The 21,266-nt window shown below is 44.7% G+C and overlaps 1 protein-coding gene across 3 annotated transcripts in view; it reads right to left on the reverse strand.

Annotated features, from left to right (window-relative positions):
- RALGAPB (Ral GTPase activating protein non-catalytic subunit beta) overlaps nt 1-21,266 on the reverse strand; it is a 157,579-nt gene that overhangs the window by 27,825 nt on the left and 108,488 nt on the right. For 2 of the 3 annotated variants that reach the window (XM_068263927.1, XM_068263926.1), the window contains exons 15-18: nt 14,008-14,134; nt 7,579-7,712; nt 5,390-5,572; nt 2,968-3,122 (exon numbers count right to left, since the gene is read on the reverse strand). In XM_068263927.1, the coding sequence (XP_068120028.1) occupies nt 2,968-3,122; nt 5,390-5,572; nt 7,579-7,712; nt 14,008-14,134 (599 nt within the window). The remainder of the gene's footprint in view (nt 1-2,967; nt 3,123-5,389; nt 5,573-7,578; nt 7,713-14,007; nt 14,135-21,266) is intronic. The other variant, XM_068263928.1, reaches the window with a different exon arrangement.

A 21,266-nucleotide genomic window follows, 5' to 3' on the forward strand; every position in this document is an offset into this window, starting at 1 on the left:
TTTAGTTATAGACCCTGACAAGCATGCACATCAGATGTTAGACCCGGTTCACACTGTATTTTTAAGCCAAATGGATCAGGTAAAGCTAATCCGGTCTCCGTTTCACCGAATCCGTGTGGCTAGGTCCACACTGGGAAACGGATCCATGAAAAGGGATCTCATCACCGGTCGATCAGATCAGTTTTCATTCTGGGTGCCACAGCAGGTGAGGGAGAGTGCAGCAGCCGGGCTGGTGAGAGAGGGTTAAAAATGTACCCAGGCGCATTTAATTGGTGATACAGAAAGGGTAACAGTCAGGACTTTCCTGGCTTAGGTTGCCGATCTGTCCACCTTCATATAGCTATAATAAGACATACAAGATAAATTACTGCTATAAATATGAGCTTCGTTCTATTGTTTAGCTAGCTTAGAACTAAACCCACGTTAAGCTAGAAAAATTTCATAATCTCAGTTTCTGTTTAAGTGAAGATCCTGATAAGCTAATCCCTTGTTTGGAATTGTTGATTTATGTGTACTGAAAACCTGAACGTGTTGATACCTTAATTTGGCATGCTCCAATTGGGGCTGTTTGTTAACTTCTTGCAAACACTAATAAAACTGTTTGAAACTAAAAATGTACCCAGGCGTCTTCATTGCAGCCGGGTGGTAGAGAGGGTTTCTTCCAGGCTTCCGTGTCATGTGACTACACGCATCATGTGGCTAGTCATGTGACACGTGTAGTCACATGACACAGAAGACAGAAGATGTAAGCCTGGAAGAAACCCTCTCTACCGACTGGCTGCAAGACACCTAGGTAAGTTTTAACCCTCCCTCACTCACTCACCCGCCCAGCTGCTGCACCCTCCCTCACCCACCCGCCCACTCAGGTATGGCCCAGTTCACGTCCCCACATAACCCCCTAACCCCAGGGATTTTGCCCCTTTATGATCCATTTCTCCACTAGTGTGAAGAGACATTCCGTTCTCCCATTGCCCCAATGCAGTGCTTAAAGCGGACCCAAACCAAACATTTTTTTAATTCAAAATATTTAGCTGCACCACTGACACATACAAAGATAAATAAACACTCCTTCAAACCTATGAGCATTTCAGTGCATGCTTTTCACCCTCCTCTTTGCATAACTAGGGTTATACTGGGGGCAGCCATTAGCAATTCCTCCTTTGCTGGACACCATCTACTCCACCAGTTTGCCGGATTCTGTCCCGGCAATATGAAAGGAAGGGAGGGGTTCCTCCAATAAATGTAAAATATTTTATATTGGTCATCATGCAGCTGAAAAAAAGGTTGCCATTTATGATTATAATTTAGAAAATAGATTTTATTTCTGAAATCTTGTATTTTTAATTTGGGTCCACTTTAAGCTTCCGTTTCCGGTCCGCTGGGCTCAGCAGTTCGGAAAAATTGGTACAGCAGCAAAGTTGCTAGCCGTTTGGCAAAATGTACGGAACGGATCCGAACGTACGCATGTGAAGGGTTCCATAGGGCAACATTGGATCCGTTACGTTTGTACAGTATCCATTCCGCTTACGGTCTGCTTTATAACGCTAATGTGATCCGGGCCTAATGCTACGTACACACATGCGACAACGATCGTTCGTTGTCAACGACGAACGATCTTTTAATTGACGAAAGAACGGCCGAAGTAAAGTTAGTTGTAAAAAGTGTGTAACGATCACATCGTTAGAACAAACGTTACACCACGTAAAAGCACTTAATGCGCCTGCGCATAAAATTGTAAAGTTCCTTGGAGAAAAAGTGAAATGCGCATGTCCAGCCTGGTACGAACGATCGTTTCCAACGATGTACCACTTTTGCTAACGATTGTCGGTGGTAAAAATCCGCCAAGACAGAACTTTGTTTTGTAGCGATTTGCCTCGTTCGTTGTTTGCCTTAATAGTCGTTGGTTCGTTTTTTGTAACGATCGTCGTTGGTAAAGATCGGGGAACGATCGTTACAAACGACTATAGTCGCATGTGTGTACGCACCTTTAGACTGCATTTGCCGCATGCATATTTCAGGCGTATGATTCAGATACTACTGATGTATAAAAGATCATCAGGAAGCCAGGAAATTGGTATTGTTTAAAAGGAAATATGGCTGCCTTCATATCCCTCTCAATATCTCATTGATCATCCCTAATCAGGAGTCACCTTGGCTTAGCAAGCCTTATTAGTGAGAGTAGCTGCCCTGCCAAGATGGAAAGGCTGTATAGTATATACACCAGATACACTCCTCTGTTGCCACACAAACAGCTACAGCTATAAGTGGAAAAGTTCACATCACTGCACGTTTGCTTTAGTAAAGGGTTTCCCACTAAGTGCTTAAAGGACTACTGTGGGGGCGGCGGGGGTCGACGGAAAAAAAGGGTTGAACTTATCCGGGGCTTCTAATGGTCCCTCGCAGACATCCTGTGCCCGCGCAGCCACTCATCGACGCTCCTGTCCCTGCCTCTGGTTCACTTCAGGAATTTCTGAATTTAAAGTCGGAAAACCACTGCGCCTGCGCGGCCGTGTCCTCACTCCCGCCGACGTCACCAGGAGCGTACTGCGCAGGCACAGACTGTACTGGGCATGCGCACTACACGCCTGGTGACATCAGTGGTAGCAAGGGTGCGGCCGCGCAGGCGCAGTGATTTTTTCGAGTTTAAAGTCGGATATTCCAGAAGTGATCCGGAGCATCGGTGAGTGGCTGCACAGGCACAGGATGTCTGCGGGAACCATTAGAAGCACGGGGTAAGTTCAACTCTTTTTTCCTCCTACAGTACTCCTTTAACCTCCCTAGCGGTATTGACGGATATGACACATTTTGGCAAGTTACAGGAGAAAAAAAAAAAAAGGTTGAGAATAAATTGGATCACTTGCTGCACAGAAATCCTTGGGAAATTGAATGCCAGGAAGGTGAAGTAAAGTATTGCCACTGAGTTCATTACAATTTATAACATGAAGAAAGTAAAGAGAAGTGCCCTACCATGTTAGGGTGGCTTCTGCCGCATCCTTAACTCTCATGGAAGCCGGATTGGGCTCTTTGTCACCTTTATATCGCACCTCTTGCAGCTCCGGGTTCCTGGACTTGCTGCCGGATATTCCTAGCTCTACAATCTCCAGAACCTCTTTCAGGCAGTCCTATGGATGAAGAGATGTTAGAAAACAAGATAAGAAAAAGACACTGAGAGCCCAATATGGTGTAGTATGCTCAGGACAATAGTGAATAATGTAATGTGAAAAGGTTATACTCACAAATGAGGGTTACCGCTGAGGCAACCACTGTGTATGCAGGTGAGGAGATTAGACCTGTCCTCACACAGGGTTAAGAAGTCGCTCTCTGTAGATAGACGAAAGTTAGGGGTGGGTCCCCCTTCCACCAAGGGTGGACACTATAATGACTTTGATGAACAGAGGCGTCAGCAGAATAAAAACAATAATTAAAAGTTTTAAAATATCCTGGGGAGGCAGTGGTGAACTTACCTCCGAAAGCAGACTAGACTACTTGTCTGACATAAATAAACACTTTATTAGTACCCCAATAGATGCAACGCGTTTCGCAGGACCAAGCCCACTTCATCAGGCAATAAAACGGGACAAAACAGTAGCTCTCAGGTAGCACGTATAGCGCCTCTCTTTGCATCTATTGGGGTACTAATAAAGTGTTTATTTATGTCAGACAAGTAGTCTAGTCTGCTTTCGGAGGTAAGTCTCCCCAGCATATTTTAAAACTTTTAATTATTGTTTTTATTCTGCTGGCGCCTCTGTTCATCAAAGTCATGTTAGAAAACAAGTCTTCATTGAAAGGCTTGCTTATCTTTCTAATCAATTGTCCATGTAGGAGAAGACAAAAATAAAGTACTGAACACAAACACCAAAACTGTCACAGAAAAAATGGACTGCAAGTAAGCATGACTAGGTTATAATGAACATGCCCTCTGGCGATTTATGCCGGTTTTAAATGAAAGAGGCAAATCATTCCGTGCAGCAGGAGGAGAGAAGGGCTAAGAGGAAAAGTGTGGGGCAAAGCAGTGATCCAGTAGCTGGACTTGTTGGTGAGGAAGGCCTTTGGGCGGAAGAACAAGAGGGGAGGAGCACGGGTATATGATCTGGACAAGCTGAGTTGAAGCTTCTTGCCAATTGGTCCCTTAGGACATTTCACATGCACAGACAGTACTAGCAAAAAGTAACACACACTTTTCATTCATTGATAGGACTACAAGAATGTATCCACATGAAGAGAGGCATGGCATATCACAAGAAAACTAATGGTCCAAATGGCTTTCATGAGGCTTCTGGTCATGGTCTTCAGCTGCTTGAACTTGACATATTCTCTTTGCAGTGTGAGCAATATTTGAGAGCAAGAAAGTCTGATGCGTAATTACATTTCCCATCATCCCCAGAGACCAATGCAGTGTTAATGGAGTTAAGCGAGAGTCAGGGTGTGCAGTAAGCAGCTATGCAGAGACAGGTAAAAAGGGAGCTGTACATTTGGGCGTCGCCATAGGGCGTAATGTGAACTACGACTATAGTAGCACTCTGTGAGTAATTTGGGCACCAGCAAAAGACGGAGCCCAATTATGATAAAAACAGCACAATAGCTGGAGGATGAATGGCGTCTTACCCCCCACTGTACAGCGCCTTGAAGGAGGGATAGGAACGGGACTAATGAGTATTTACATAATCTCATCTGAAGCTTAATTAGCTGTATACCTTTACGTTATCTCTGAAATCTTATTCCTAAAATATTTCAACTTTCTGCCTATACGTGGTCAATAAGAAAAGAATGGGACTTCACAGAGACAAAGATAAAAAAGAAAGGGGGGGGGGGATCTCGAGTAGTAGCAGATACGTAGAATTGGTTATGAAACAGTCCGCCTCATGTATTATTATTATTGATTTATTAAGCGCCAACATATTCCATGGCGCTGTACAAAAGTAAACCATGAACATGGGGCACATAAAAATACAGACAATGGAATACACCAATAAACTAAATACAGAATCAATACCAAATAAAGAATTGGTAATGACAATGATAACAATAACATAATGAATAAAATGTATAATGAATTCCAAGACATAAAAAGTGGAGAGAGCCCTGCCCTTGCAAGCTTACAATCTAAATCCTAAATAAATCTATGAAAATATTCATAACATTCCTATATAGCAGCGGTAGGGAACCTTGGCGCTCCAGCTGAGATAAAACTACACATCCCAACATACATTTTCCTTTACTAACCATGACTGTGGCTGTCAGACTCCTGCAATGCATTGTGGGACTTGTAGTTCCTTAACAGCTGGAGAGCCAAGGTTCCCTACCCCTGCTATATAGGATCAATCTAAATAAAAGGGAAGAAGCATCTCATCAGTATAACAAACAAAAAAAAAAAAAAAAAAAAGCTCACCTTTTCGTTTAGCATGTCAGGGTGCTCAGTAAGCCAGAGGCACAGACACTGAAAGGCCGCCACAATCATAGAGTGTAGGTCCCGGGAATGGAGCGGAGCAGGCCGAGAGCACTGATAGACTATATAAGTACATATAGAGCTCACTGCCCTCTTCCTGTCTGAAGAGTCAATGTTAACCTTCACCTGGGAGGAGGAGTACAAACACTTCAGCCATCACTTCAGCAGCACAAACACATAAACAGAACACACTGGACTTAGAATAGGCTAGAGTTTCTTTCTGCAAACAAGGCAAATTATGAAACTTTTGTTTTACATTCTGTGTATATAGTTCACGCACGTATCTTATAAGTGCCAAGAATACTGTAGGCTGTGAAATTGTAGTGATTGCAGAAACATATCCCCCTAACACAGTGGATCTAATCAGGGCCAAAAGCTATGTCACACAAGTGACTGCCTAGTCAACTGGTATCTAATCAACTAGTCACCAGTGCTGGCATCTGATCTTTCCAACAAGCTATCACTGGCTATTAAAATAAGTCTAGCTGTGACAACTTAGTGGCCTATGTAACGTGGCCCCAAAGAATGACAGCAATGTACAATCATGTGATCTCATAGGCGGGGCCTTTACCAGCTGTACAACAGGGAACATTTTGGCTATGAAATGGATTTTGTTTTAAAGTAAATTCTAGTGTCATTCTGTAATTTCCAATACATCCCCATTCCTCTCTCCACCATCATGGTGCAGAATGTGGTAAGAGGATATGTGCACTAATGCACCTCCCCCTCCCCCCCTTTTTTAGGCAACAAAAAAGGTTAGACTTACAGGTTTCACTTTTAAACACAATAAAACTGGGATTCTAGGAAGTTCCTAACTAGGAAATGGACTTAAAATACAAAGGTTTATATCAGTTTATTTTCAGTTCAGGTTTATTTTAAGATCTCAATTGCCACATGCATGAGGAAGTGTATTTAGTAGTTAAAGAATCACTATCACAAACAATTGTAAAATGTAAAATACATGTGCAGACTCAGAATCAGTACATTTCTCCTAAAATAAAATGCATTATAAATTACTTCTCTCCTATGTCACTTACTGTAGGTAGTAAAAAATCAGACAAATCTAACAGGTTTGGACTAGTCCATCTCCTCATGGGGGGCTCTCAGTAGTTCCTTTATTCTTTATAGAAACAGTAAATGAAAAGGAACAATACAAAGATGTCAGCCAGCCTCCCTTCTTGCTTGCACACTATTTTAATAGTTGGATTGAGCCACTACCATTCAGTAAATGCTTTTGAAAATAAAGAAAATACTCCCCAAGAGGAGCTATAATTTTTTTTTACAACCTATTGTAAGTGAAAGCAATGTCCCAAAAAAGAAAAAAAAAGAAGATTGCATTTTACTCTGAAAGGAATTTTTTTTCTATACAAAATGCATTCATTTTAAATGTCACACTTTTTTTTCGCGATAGTGGTTGTTTAAGTTAAAGAACCTCCTTGTTTTTCAGAAATGTGCTGCCTCTGGCTGTACTTACCTGTGGTAACCTTAAATGGGAATTATTAGCTGTATTCCCTCCCTGTGTGTCACATTTCCTTGCGAGTTTGTCTTAGTTCCAAGATTTTTCCACAGAAACACTTGGACATAAAAGGCTGGCAGGCTGCTGATGACTAGTTAAAAGCCGGTGTCAAGTCACTGCATTGCAAGAAGCCTCAACTGTAATGGTTAATCATATCATTGAGGTATGACAAACCGTAAACCAGGGGTCTAATTACAAAGTGAAATACCTAGACTGAGAAGGGTCAAAATGACTTGTGAAAAAGACAAACTATAATTCTAAATTAATCTTGTAAGTAATTGTATTAGACATCATTTGACATAAATACAATAAACATGTGCAAATGGTGCAGAGATATACAGTAAAAGCCATTATCTGGCACTCAAGCAACTGGCAATTCCCTGGGGGGATGTGGGTATGTCTCACTGTCTCCTCTACCGAGCTACGCAGAGCAGTTGGTGCCATCCTCTCCTTGTTTTAGGGGGCATCACAAGGGTGGTGAAGAAAGGTGGAAGGAGACATACTAGAGAGTCAAACTTGCTGGACAGAGAGGACAGGTTTGAGTGCATGAGATTTTTTCTGATAAGCGGTTCTCTAGCCTTTACCCCTAAGTCCTGTAATAACTGCAGCTACTGACCTTGGCTAGTCCAGACAAGAGTTCCAGGGCAGCCAATGAGATGCTCATGTCTGGTCTCCACTGCGAGTTGAGCCTCTGGGTGACCAGGTGGATGCTGCGCATGAGCAGGCCGGCAGCTGTATCTGTATGAAGAGCTAGGATGTAACCGCAGAACCAGTGCAAAGCCGGGGAGGGAAAACAAGCTCTCGTTAGTAACGGAAAGCAGACAGCCCAGGAGCAGGGCACAGCCACAGAGCACAAGGACAGTTATCAACATTCCCACTCCCAGGATGACCATTAGGTGACACGGGTTTGGGGGGGAGGAAGGGGTTAAACCAATCAGTCTACAATCAGGGGCCGCATGTTAATTGGCAGCAGACACATTGCAAAGGACCCACCTTTTTTTAGCTTCATGCACACCTTAAAAATGAACTGTACAACGGTTTAAGCTGTTTTACTGATTACTTTTGCCAAAGCATTACTTTTAAAGAGACCAAGTAAAAAAAAAAAAAAAAAAGTCTTTTTATTTAAAAAAATGTGTTTAATATGTTAGCCCTTACTAAACTGCCGCATTCTCGACGCTGTACACTATATAAATCCCCCCAAACTCCCTGGGGGGCAATCCAGGCAGCACTTCTGTGAGAGGCAGAGCTATGAGCCGCAGCTCTGCCTCTCAGCGTGTCTGTCAGCCCGGATCGCCGCCCCTCTTAGTCTTCCTTCACTGAGAGGGGCGGGGGAGAGGCGGAGATCCGCCGCTGATAGACGCGAATGGAGGCAGAGCTGCAGCTGAAAGCTCTGCCTCACCCGGAAGAGTAGAGGGCAGCAAAATCCACGACCAAGAAAGTCGTGGATTTTGCAGGGGAGAGGGAGGGCGAGTTAGGTGGGATTTAGATAGTTTACAGCGTCTGGAATGCGGCGGTTTAGTTAAATAAAAAGATGTGGGTTTTTTGAGACTTCAGTGTCTCTTTAAAGTAAACCTGTCACAATCCCAGGCAGTCCAGATTGGGTGTAAGATCAAAAAACCTCCACTGAAAAATGAAGCCAATATTGCCTTGTGCACACGCTAGATGGTTCTTCAGCTGAGGCAGCCGGCTGAGGCTACTCCTGCTGAGAATCTAGCAGGTGTAAAGCAGCCCCGATGTGCTGGTGAGAGATCCGGCCTACAGGATCACTCGAGTGTGCAGGCTGACACTCACGTTTTTCCTCCTACCCATGTTAACCTTCCCCCCCCCCCCCCATACCAACAGAACGCATCGCTAGCCTCAAGGCCAGCAATGCACCTGTACAGAACTTGGCCCTGAACTGATGCCCAAGGGATCGAGTCGTGATCCCTGCAGGGGACACACTGATCGTCTCATTATAATGCCACCTCTCAAGGGGTGGAAAGTATTAGGCAGGAAATTAACTCAGTTTGTGAAAATGGAGTGTTGGAAGCGGAAGAAATTATACTGCAAGTTTTGTCTTTTCTGGAATAAAGTCAGCCTTGCCTCACCCTTTCCACCTCCTGAAACTCCCTAATAGTCCTTAGTGTAATAGGTAGTGTCGATGTCCAGAAGGGAAGCTAAGAGCCCAACTCTATTTTCATTTCCGGCAAGACTTTTGCAGCCGGAAGGTGCCCATAATGAGATTCGATTACAGAGATGTGTCTCTTTATTGAATCTGCCCATCATCTCTAGATGTATGGCTGCCTTAACTCCCTGGAACTGCTGAGTTTTGATTAACATTTTCCCAGATAACCTTCGGCTGTGTATTTTTTTTTTTATCATATCAACCCCTTTGTTTTGCCCAAGCTTGTAACAGGTGTTGTTCTATAAAAGTAGCCTTTAGATTAGGACTTATGTAGCTTTAGGTGAACTCCATAACTTTTACTGTTTTACCGATAACTTTTCCCATGGGTGTACAGGTGGCCTACTTTTTTTGTCACCAAGTACCTTTTACAACCCACTGTGATCAATTAAAACCTTTACCATTTGCTAGTTGGTGCTTTCAGGAAAGTGGGTGGTGCTTAGGAGCTCCACCTATGACTGCTATTAATAAACTTCCATGTTAGGTTGTGGCAGGAAGCAGAATAAGAGCAAAACCCTCTCACTGTGCACTATTACCTTTTTCAAGCATCTGATACCACAGGTCTATCCTGCAAAGTAGTCAGGGATGATACATTAAAAAAAACTAGCATTAGATATTCCTTAAAGTGGGGTTATATTCCCAAAAACCAAAGTTTTTGTAACTTCTCTTTGTTACATAAAAGAACATTTGAAAGCATTCACTGTGTGTAAAAAAATATTTTAACTGTAGAGAGCAAGAGAAGCTTGCTTATCTCCTGTTATTAAATAATTGCCAGCTGAAGCTCTATGAGGAATGTGTCTTCACTCTGCCCCTTTCCTCTGATCAGGCACATCGCCCTGGTCACAGCTGAGTCACTTCAGCAGAAAAGGAGGGGGGCAGAGTAAAGACACATGCCTCAGAGAGCTTCAGCCGGCAGTGATTACATTTGCAGATGACAAGCAATAAGCAAGCTTCTCCTGCTCTCTGCAGTGAATAGAAGGGTTTTTACATACAGGGAATGTATGAGAAAGTTTTTGAATGTTCTTTTATTAAACTAAGAGCAGCTACTGAAATTATAGTTTTGGGAGTATAATCCCACTACACGACAGAACCTCGGCAAGTCTGCTGCTAATTAGCATTAGCCCTAGCATAATGATCCATGATGATGGAAACCCATGCAACACACATTCCCGTAACACAAAGAGGAAACAGACTGCTCAGTAAATTAACTTCAGTGACCTGTGGTTGTTAGTTGTTAATTTGCACCCAAGAAGTATTGAGTGGATTGGATGTAATGAGAAGAGATTTATACAAATTACAATAATGTGAGCTGGCTGGATTGGTACCTGGATATCCTATGGGAAAGACAACAGTAAAGAGAACCAGGGTTATTTCATCCAATCAGGTTACCCGGTTTTACGCAAATGCTAATATCGTCTTTGTAAAAACATTCACGGCCTCTCATCTCCTATGAAGTGTCAGACATTACAACTGTTTCTAATCTTTCGACAACCGTCAATCCTTTTTCTGTTACTGGAACAGTGGAGGAAGACCCACTGACTTCCAGGATAGAAATAAGATAGAATTTTACAGACAGACACTTCATACATACCTAAGACTGGAATGTATGCAGTTGGGTTCCTAGCCAGCTACTTTAAGGGTGTGTCCACTTTTCACCTAAATATTCAATGGTTTTTGATCCCATGTTACAAAGTCTGGGGCATTCTTTTTTTATGGGTAGTTGTACACTGACCTTTGTGTTCAGTTTAGGTGAACTCCACTTCCCAGCTAGATATATAATATGGAAAACCAAGGAGGCTCTCCTGTTACATAATTTGAGAATGGACTCCCGGATAAGGTGCTTTCATTGCCTGGAATAGTCAATCATAAAAATTTTCACCTGGAATGTGAACCTTAGGAGCCTGGCAGCCAGGGGAAGCTTTGCTGAAACAGATTACACTCCTGGAGGCCAGTCACTACAGCCTTGTAGGAGGACAGTTTCCTGAAGGACTATTTCCACTGGGATGCCGCGACCATTTCCAATCTAGACGCAGTCCCTAAATTGGCCGCACTTGGCCGTACCATGCAAGTCTATAGGGTTTTGGACGCGTGCAACTGCAACATGCTGTCCAGAATTGCAATGTAATGCGAATCGATGGCAAACCATTGCCCAAATAGGCAGCATTTCCCCATCCAACTTCCTTGCAGGGAAAGGCTTCAGATTCAAAAAGGATTAGACTCTAGTGGATATGGGCCCTTAGGTTATGGTACTGCAGTCTGTAGATCAATGTCAATGGTCTTTTTGCTGTCTGCAATTTCTGGCACAGGCAAAGACCTTACAGAACACACATCAACCTTGGATTGAGAGCAGAGCCTGGCATGGAGTCAGCTGGGAGCAAGCATTTGCTCCAGTGCAAGGGCTGATGTATGGTCAGGTGGGCAGACAGTGGGTGTGGATAGAACTACAAATAAAGTTGCATTCCTGAAGCTGGCAGCACAGCTGTTTTTGGACCTTTGAAAGATTCTGCACACTTTTTTGTGAGAGCTGCAGGAAGATGCACTTGTATGGGAAGGCCTTAGTCTGTACTGCTCATCAGAGATAACCAGCACATGTCAACTTTCCATAGGAGAAGAATGGTTCACATTCAGTATAGCTGGTCTACTAAAAATGTAAACGGTAAGCATCTGAGGCAAATGGCTGCTAGGATCTGGCTCGTTTTGTGAGGTTGAACATCTAAAAAGCATGCGTTAAGGACAACTACTCTGATGTCTTATGTATCATGGATCTACAAATACACTTATACATGTACTTAAGACAAGACATCAAACAAAGCATTTTCAGCACTGGTACAATGCACATGACAGTACATCCATGCTAGGTTATCAAAACTAAAGTGTGCAAAATAACATACAGCACCATGCAAACAACCATATGAAGAGCACAACCCATGGGAGCATATTATCTGCAAATATATCCACACTCTTAATGGGACATTGTTGTAAAGCTGGATGGCAGCTTTTAAAGAGGGACTGTAGTGACCTATAGGAAATAGCAGTAAATTGTTACCCACTTTCATAGTCATTTTCTTGCTTTTAGCATCAGAAACACTTCCTATATCTATGTATTGCTGTATCTTGGTACGTAGCCCTGCCCACCCAGTGATGTCACAGCCTAGGCTGTTTAGCCAGGCGGAATTCTACTCCCAGAGCACTCTGGGAGACCAGGGCCCATATGCAACTAACTTTTTCCCCTGAGTTTTAACCTAGGTGATATTTTTTCATCTACTTTTTAAAATAGATTTTCAGCACTCTGCAATTGAAAAAGTACCAAAAATTGGCAAAAAAAGTACATCCAAATTATTTTGAGTATTTTCAGGCTTCTGGTGGCTTAATCACTTGAGGACCACAGGGTTACACCCCCCCCCCCCCCCCCCCAGTGACCAGCCCATTTTTTTTTTTTACAATTCAGCAGACTGGAGCTTTAATGCTGAGGATACACGGTACGTTTCTGTACCGTGTATCGACCAGCTGATCCGGCCAGCTGATAATAGTCCGCTGGCCCGATCATGCCGCTCGACTCGCGGGCGCTCGAATTTCCGCAGGCGGATAATGGCAGGGAATCGAGCAGCTGATAAGGACCGCCGGTGGGGACGAGCGGAAATCGATCAGCGCGGACAAGCGGGCACGCGGCTGGGGTCGATCCGGCGGCTAATAGAGCCGCCGGTCGATCAGTGTATGCCAGGCATAACAGCTCACTGCACAGCCATACAACTTAGCACACAAATGAATCTTGCCTCCTTTTCTTGCCATCAACAGAGCTTTCGGCTAGTGGCATCTGAATGCTGCTGTGGTTTGAATTTTTTTTTTAATACATTTTTTCCTCCCTCTTCCCGGGAGCCAATCAGCATGATTGCCTCCATAGGCATCAGACTACGAGAGGGATCTGTTTCCCTGCCACTCCAGGGGACAGCCAAGTGACAGGGATGTCCCCAGTACAGTGCTGCGCTAAATCACAGCGTTGTACAAAGTAAATGGCTTTTTTTTTTTTTTTTACAGCCTGCCAGCCATGATCTGGCAGGCTGATCACAGAGCTCCGTATCTCGGCAGGGAATGATCCTTCATGCGCGCGCACACTCCCTGCTAATATCCACCTCCAGGACTTGATACCAATATGCAGGAGGAGGTCGTATAGTGGTTAAAGATGTCTTATTGACAAGTTTAAAAATATCACCTAGAAGAAAACTCTTGAGAAAAAGTTAATTGCATATGTGAATCAGTGTGAAGAAAGATTTTACAATGGGCAAACGCTGACTACATCATTTATAAAGTAATATTTAAAAAAAAAAAAAGCAATTTTAGTAATTACGTTATTTTCATTACAGTTCCTCTTTAATTACTTGCAGAATGTCGGGTGAAATGTCAATGCGGCTCTGCTTCCTTTACAGGGCTTAAAGGGAACCTGAGGCGGGAAGCATATGGAGGGCTGCCAAATTTATTTCAATTTAAACAATGCACATTGCCTGGCTGTCCTGCTGATCCTTTCCCTCTAATACGTTTAGCCACAGCCCCTGAACAAGCATGCAGATCTGGTGTTTCTGACTGAAGTCTGACTAGATTAGCTGCATGCTTGTTACAGATGTGTGATTCAGATACTAGTGATGCCAGAAATATCAGCAGGACAGCCAGGCAACTGGTATGGGTTAAAAGGAAATAAATACGGCAGCCACCATATCACTCTCGCTTCAGTTGTCCTTTTATGTGAAAAAAGTGTCAGTAGGAACCCTGTTTCAAACAGGACGGAAATGTACATCTGATATGCATGTAATTACATGCATTTTAAAATTTCTTTTTGTGACAGTGGCTTTTTAAACATGCTCTTCGCTTTCTTTTGGTAATCTGGCTTACCGTAGTCCCGCATGAGCGCCTGTGCTGGCCTCTCGCTGTCTGGAGTAGTGGGCTCGGTGCTGCCTCCGCTGGCTGTGCTGATGCCACTGTTTGTCCTGCTGTGACTTTTCATTTGGTTATTTTCAATCTAAATACCACAAACACAAGTTATGGACATACTTCTAGCACATGACATCAACAAAAATGTTCAAAGTGCCCATGGGTAACAGTCTGGGAGAACTACGGTATACCTAGGCTGGTTTAGAGAGAACTGAAGGGAGGCCATACACACTACATGTGGACTACTGGCATAAAACGGGCACAGTTTGTAAAGAACAAGATTCTCACAGCAAAACACATTACTAAGGTAAGCAGGGAAACTAAAGGATCAGTCCACATAAAGAGATGTGATTCATTCTGTAGCAAACTGGTTGTCCTAGTAGGATGCTTGGCTTCATTATATAGGCAGTCCCCACTTACAAACAACTTGCGTTAAAGTGGACATGAACTCTTGCACAGGACAGGAAGAAAGCATAGAGAAATGCACCCTGTATGTATTTAGAGAGTTTAGCCTGTCTAATTCCCCTCATCTGTGTCTACTCACAAATTGTAATTTGATCTCTCCCCTGTGTCACATGACTGCCACGGCAGATAAGCGCATTTAAAAGCACAGGTTGTTAACAAAATGCCTGCATCTATGAAAGCAGGAAGTAGACCCACTGTAGATATTTTGCATGATTTGTATCAGCTGTAACAAAAATGTTTTTCTTTAAAGGTTACTATGCTGTTCGTATCTTTTAGACCATAGGGTAAGTTCTGAGTTCCGATCCGCTTTAAAACATTTTAAAGATACGTAGTTGTCTTCATGTATAAAATATCCGGTACTATTTTATATTACATACTACTAGACATTAGACCTGTTACAATAACAGATGCTAGGCCTTGGCCACTAAGCCCTTCACTACACCCCCCCCCCCCCCCCCGCCGCCAGCGCTGTTGCAACATCAGTCAACAACGCTACCGCAACACGGTCGGCGTGCATGTGCACGTCAGATACGCGTATGCAAACGCGCCTGCAACACCATAACGGCTGCAACACGTGCGCACTTGACCGCACACTGCACCCGCACGGACACAGGAAGACGCAGGGACACATGCAGATTATTATATAGGATTTTTGTTACAAGATACAGTACTGTATAAACGGTTCTAAGTAGTGCACATTTTAAATGCACATTAATAACAGCCACAACACATGACTATACTATAATTGTATGCACGTTTCACCTTGTTTAACACAGGACTCAAATTACAATCTCCTGGAATGGAACCTGTTGGCAAGTAGGGGGCTGCCAGTATGTTCTTGTTAACATCAATTCATATAGCTATAACAGAAAACTCTTACAAGCCATGAGTTTGGCTATCTACTCTTGTGTTAACAAAAGCCAGGTACACGTACTGCATTAAAACTCAGCTGTGTCGACTGATAAGGAACGAGACAAGAATCTAGAGGGAACCCAGGGTGTGTACAGCGGTTGCCCAACATCTTCTACAGACCTGGCATGCTCGATCTTTATCGATCACTGACGACTGAGCAACCCCTGTGCACACTAGTGTTGTCCGGATCATGAATCTATTTTGTGAGTCGAATCATCCGAATCATCAAAATGAGTGATTCGGATCGAAAAAGGGGCGGGGCAAGGAGCGACACGCCCCCTCAGCGGGCAGCGGGGTCCTGGAAGGCTGGAAGCAGAGATGGATCGCTCTGTTGGATGGGAGGCAGCCTTGCAGGGACAGGTAGATGAGAGAGAGGGGACATGGGTGCCACTGCCAGATATGTGTAGAGCACACATACTGGCTATAATGTGCTGCTCATTATAGGCTGTCTGTTCCGTAGTGCTGCACAGTGAACATATTGGAAGCTTTTGGCTCAGCACAGCTCAGTAACTTTGCAGGCACTGTGATTGCTGGGCAATATGATCCTCCTGCACTCGGCACTAAACAGCTGCACTTATCCTCTGGGAATGCTTTGGGGAATGCTTCCTTTCAATGTGCGAGGTTTGCTTTCAAAGTGTACAGATGCACATGTAGGTGTAATACATGTAAAGCATATGATTGCAGCATGTGGGTATTGTGTGCACAAACATTTCTGCTCTCTGCTCGTCCCTCCTCCCTTCTCTGTCCACTCCCTGCCCTCTGTCTATCTTCTCCCCGGTACTTATCCGTTAGCCGGGCGCATCCGGCAGGTGGCGCTAATTACTATTCCCCCTCCAGGCCGACATGGATAGTAGGGAAAGATGTAACTCTGGTGGAGTTTTGTCGCCACCTAGAGGATGCGCCCGGCTAACGGATAAGTACCTTCTCCCCTTCTCTGTGTGTCCACCCCCCTCCCCTTCTCCTGTCCTGCTATTCATTTCACCCCCGAATGTTTCGGTAGTAAAATGATTCGAGATTCGGATCAAAGATCCGGATCTCTTCAATGATCCGATTCGAATCATCCGGATCATTGAAAAGATCCGAACTTCCCATCTCTAGTGCACACTGTTATCCCCAGTCACCCCTCCCACAGGAAGATGCTCTGTTGTACATTGCTCATTATCCCTCCTCCCCCTCCATAGCAACAGATGTGTCACTAGCCTGAGGGCGACAGTAATCCTACATGTGTAGTATCTTTAACCACTTCCCGACCGCCGCATGTACAATTGGCGGCGGTCCTGGTACGGGCATGGGCAGAGCGATCGCGTCATTCGTGACGCGATCCTCCGCCAGGGACTGGCTCCGCCCACCTCGCGCTGTAACCCGCCGGCCGTTCGGAAGCGCCGGCGGGTTACTAGCACCCGGATCGCCGCATACAAAGTGTATAATACACTTTATAATGTATACAAAGTGTAAAGTGTATTATACAGGCTGCCTCCTGCCCTGGTGGTCCCAGTGTCCGAGGGACCACCAGGGCAGGCTGCAGCCACCCTAGTCTGCACCCAAGCACACTGATTTCCCCCCCTGCCCCCTGATCGCCCACAGCACCCCTCACACCCCCCCCCCCCCCGCCCACCCTCCAGACCACTGTTTGCACCCAATCACCCCCCTAATCACCCATCAATCACTCCCTGTCACTATCTGTAAATGCTATTTTTTTTTTAAAGCCCTAAACTTCCCCCTGCTCCCTCCTGATCACCCCCCCCCCCCAGCCCTCAGATTCTCCCCATACCCCGCCCCCTGTGTACTGTATGCATCTATCCCCCTGATCACCTGTCAATCACCCATCAATCACCCCCTGTCACTGCCACCCATCAATCAGCCCCTAACCTGCCCCTTGCGGGCAATCTGATCACCCACCCACACCAATAGATCGCCCGCAGATCCGACGTCAGATCACCTCCCAAGTGCAATGTTTACATCTGTTCTCTACCCTAAACACCCACTAATCACCCATCAGTCACCCACTATCACCACCTGTCACTGTTACCCATCAGATCAGACCCTAATCTGCCCCTTGCGGGCACCCAATCACCCGCCTAAACGCTCAGATTGCCCTCAGACCCCCCCTTATCAATTCGCCAGTGCAATATTTACATCTGTTCTTCCCTGTAATAACCCACTGATTACCTGTCAATCACCCATCAATCACCCCCTGTCACTGCCACCCATCAATCACCCCTGTCACTGCCACCCATCAATCACCCCCTGTCACTGCCACCCATCAATCAGCCCCTAACCTGCCCCTTGCGGGCAATCTGATCACCCACACACACCAATAGATCGCCCGCAGATCCGATGTCAGATCACCTCCCAAGTGCATTGTTTACATCTGTTCTCTACCCTAAACACCCACTAATTACCCATCAATCACCCCATGTCACTGCTACCCATCAGATTAGACCCCTATCTGCCCCTAGGGCACTCAATCACCTGCCCACACCCTCAGAACGCCCTCAGACCCCAGCCCTGATCACCTCGCCAGTGCATTGCTTGCATCTATTCCCCCCTCTAATCACACCTTGAGACACCCATCAATCACCTCCTGTCACCCCCTAGCACACCTACCCATCAGATCAGGCCCTAATTTCCCCCGTGTGGGTTCCTGATCACTCGGCCAAACCCTCAGATCCCCCTCAGACCCCCTTCCGATCACCTCCCCAGTGCATTGATTGCATCTATTTTCCCCTCTAACCACCCCCTGAGACACCCATCAATCACCTCCTGTCATCCCCCCCCCCCCCCCCCTCCCCTAGCACTCCTATTTATCAGATCAGGTCCAATACAACCTGTCATCTAAAAGGCCATCCTGCTTATGACCGGTTCCACAAAATTTGCCCCCTCATAGACCACCTGTCATCAAAATTTGCAGATGCTTATACTCCTGAACAGTCATTTTGAGACATTTGGTTTCCAGACTACTCACGGTTTTGGGCCCGTAAAATGCCAGGGCGGTATAGGAACCCCACAAGTTACCCCATTTTAGAAAAAAGACACCCCAAGGTATTCTGTTAGGTGTATGACGAGTTCATAGAAGATTTTATTTTTTGTCAAAAGTTAGCGGAAATTGTTTTTTATTGTTTTTTTTCACAAAGTGTCATTTTTCACTAACTTGTGACAAAAAATAAAATCTTCTATGAACTCGCCATACACCTAACGGAATACCTTGGGGTGTCTTCTTTCTAAAATGGGGTCACTTGTGGGGTTCCTATACTGCCCTGGCATTTTAGGGGCCCTAAACCGTGAGGAGTAGTCTTGAAACAAAAATGACCTGTGAAATCCTAAAGGTACTCATTGGACTTTGGGCCCCTTCGCGTACTTAGGGTGTACCTTGGGGTGTCTTCTTTCTAAAATGGGGTCATTAGTGGGGTTCCTATACTGCCCTGGCATTTTAGGGGCCCTAAACCGTGAGGAGTAGTCTTGAAACAAAAATGACCTGTGAAATCCTAAAGGTACTCATTGGACTTTGGGCCCCTTAGCGCAGTTAGGGTGCAAAAAAGTGCCACACATGTGGTATCGCCGTACTCAGGAGAAGTAGTATAATGTGTTTTGGGGTGTATTTCTACACATACCCATGCTGAGTGGGAGAAATATCTCTGTAAATGGACAATTGTGTATAAAAAAAAAAAAAATCAAACAATTGTCATTTACAGAGATATTTCTCCCACCCAGCATGGGTATGTGTAAAAATACACCCCAAAACACATTATACTACTTCTCCTGAGTACGGCAATACCACATGTGTGGCACTTTTTTGCAGCCTAACTGCGCTAAGGGGCCCAAAGTCCAATGAGCACCTTTAGGCTTTACAGGGGTGCTTACAATTAGGCACCCCCCAAAATGCCAGGACAGTAAACACATCCCACAAATTACCCCATTTTGGAAAGTAGACACTTCAAGGTATTCAGAGAGGAGCATAGTGAGTCCGTGGCAGATTTCATTTTTTTTTTTTTTGTCGCAAGTTAGCAGAAATTGAAACTTTTTTTTTTCTTTTTTGTCACAAAGTGTCATTTTCCGCTTACTTGTGACAAAAAATAAAATCTTCTATGAACTCACCATGCCTCTCAGTGAATACTTTGGGATGTCTTCTTTCCAAAATGGGGTCATTTGATGGGTATTTATACTATCCTGGAATTCTAGCCCCTCATGAAACATGACAGGTGGTCAGAAAAGTCATAGATGCTTCAAAATGGGAAAAATCACTTTTTGCACCATAGTTTGTAAACGCTATAACTTTTACCCAAATCAATCAATATAGGCTAAATGGGTTTTTTTTTATTAAAAACATGTTTGTCCACATTTTTCGTGCTGCATGTATACAGAAATTTTACTTTAGTTGAAAAATGTCAGCACAGAAAGTTAAAAAAAAATCATTTTTTTGACAAAATTCATGTCTTTTTTGATGAATATAATAAAAAGCAAAAATCGCAGCAGCAATCAAATAGCACCAAAAGAAAGCTTTATTAGTGACAAGAAAAGGAGCCAAAATTCATTTAGGTGGTAGGTTGTATGAGCGAGCAATAAACCGTGAAAGATGCAGTGGTCTGAATGGAAAAAAGTGCCTGGTCCTTAACCTCCTTGGCGGTAACCCCACGAAGTAGTTCGGGGTAAGCAGCGCAGGAGGTTTTCTCCGGCCCTGCTGGGCCGATTTGTTTAATTTTTTTTTTTGCTGCACGCAGCTAGCACTTTGCTAGCTGCGCCAGCACACCGATCGCCGCCGCCCCGCGCTCGATCGCCGCTTTCCGTCGCACCGCACGCCCCCCCCAGACCATGTGCGCTGCCTGGCCAATCAGTGCCAGGCAGCGCTGAGGGGTGGTTCGGGACTCCCAATGACGTCCCGACGTCGGTGACGCCATGGCGACGGGGGAAGCCCTCCAGGAAATCCCGTTCTTTGAACAGGATTTCCTGATCGGAGATCGCCGAAGGCGATCAAAGAGGGCGGGGGGATGCCGCTGAGCAGCGGCTATCATGTAGCGAGCCCTGGGCTCGCTACATGATATAGGAAAAAAAAAAATTTTTTTAAACTGCGGCGCTCCCTCCTGGCGGATTTTTTTATACCGCCGGGGGGGTTAAGGGGGGTAAAGCCCACGGTCCTCAAGTGGTTAAAGAAAAGCCATTTAAACATTTGAAGTTTAAAAGGTGGCCATACACATTGATTTTCTCTTATGATTTATGGCAGATTCAATTCACCTGCTATTAATACAAATGAGCATGTATAATCAACACTGTTTGGTAAACCAATTATTGGACAGCTTAGAAACCACGCAACTAGAAACAAGATGCCCAAATATAGAAAAAGAGGCGTACTCAAAAATGTTATTATAAATTTTATCAAAGCATAATGCTGACATGGGCGATGAAACAAGTTAAAAATAATTAAAAACTCTCCAAATTCTGATTGTAATCAGACACCCTGCTGCCATAAATAATTATGTATATACAGGGCCGAATTTACCATAAGGCACTGTAGGCACATGTCTACAGGCACCTGATGATGGAAAGGCGGCTCACTCCCCTCCCCAGGTGCTCCCTCCTTCCCTCCCTATGCAGAGTCCTAAGCAGAGTGTAAATGAGAGGTTACTCACCCGGGTCTATGCATTCCACTGACGAGATCTCCCTTCAGTCAGGAAGGAGCGCCTCTAGCTGCCTAATACTGAGGGTACCTCTGTCTACCTAATACTAAGGATCACCTATAGCCACCTATGACGAAGAGGGAGTAAAAGGAGAAGTGACAGCTGGGCCAGCCAGTACATTTGCAAAGTTGTGGTGTGGTCCAGCGGGGCTTGTAGGTTCGTTGATAGCAA

This window comes from Hyperolius riggenbachi, chromosome 12 (assembly GCF_040937935.1).
Source record: "Hyperolius riggenbachi isolate aHypRig1 chromosome 12, aHypRig1.pri, whole genome shotgun sequence".
In the NCBI taxonomy this organism is placed as follows: domain Eukaryota; kingdom Metazoa; phylum Chordata; class Amphibia; order Anura; family Hyperoliidae; genus Hyperolius; species Hyperolius riggenbachi.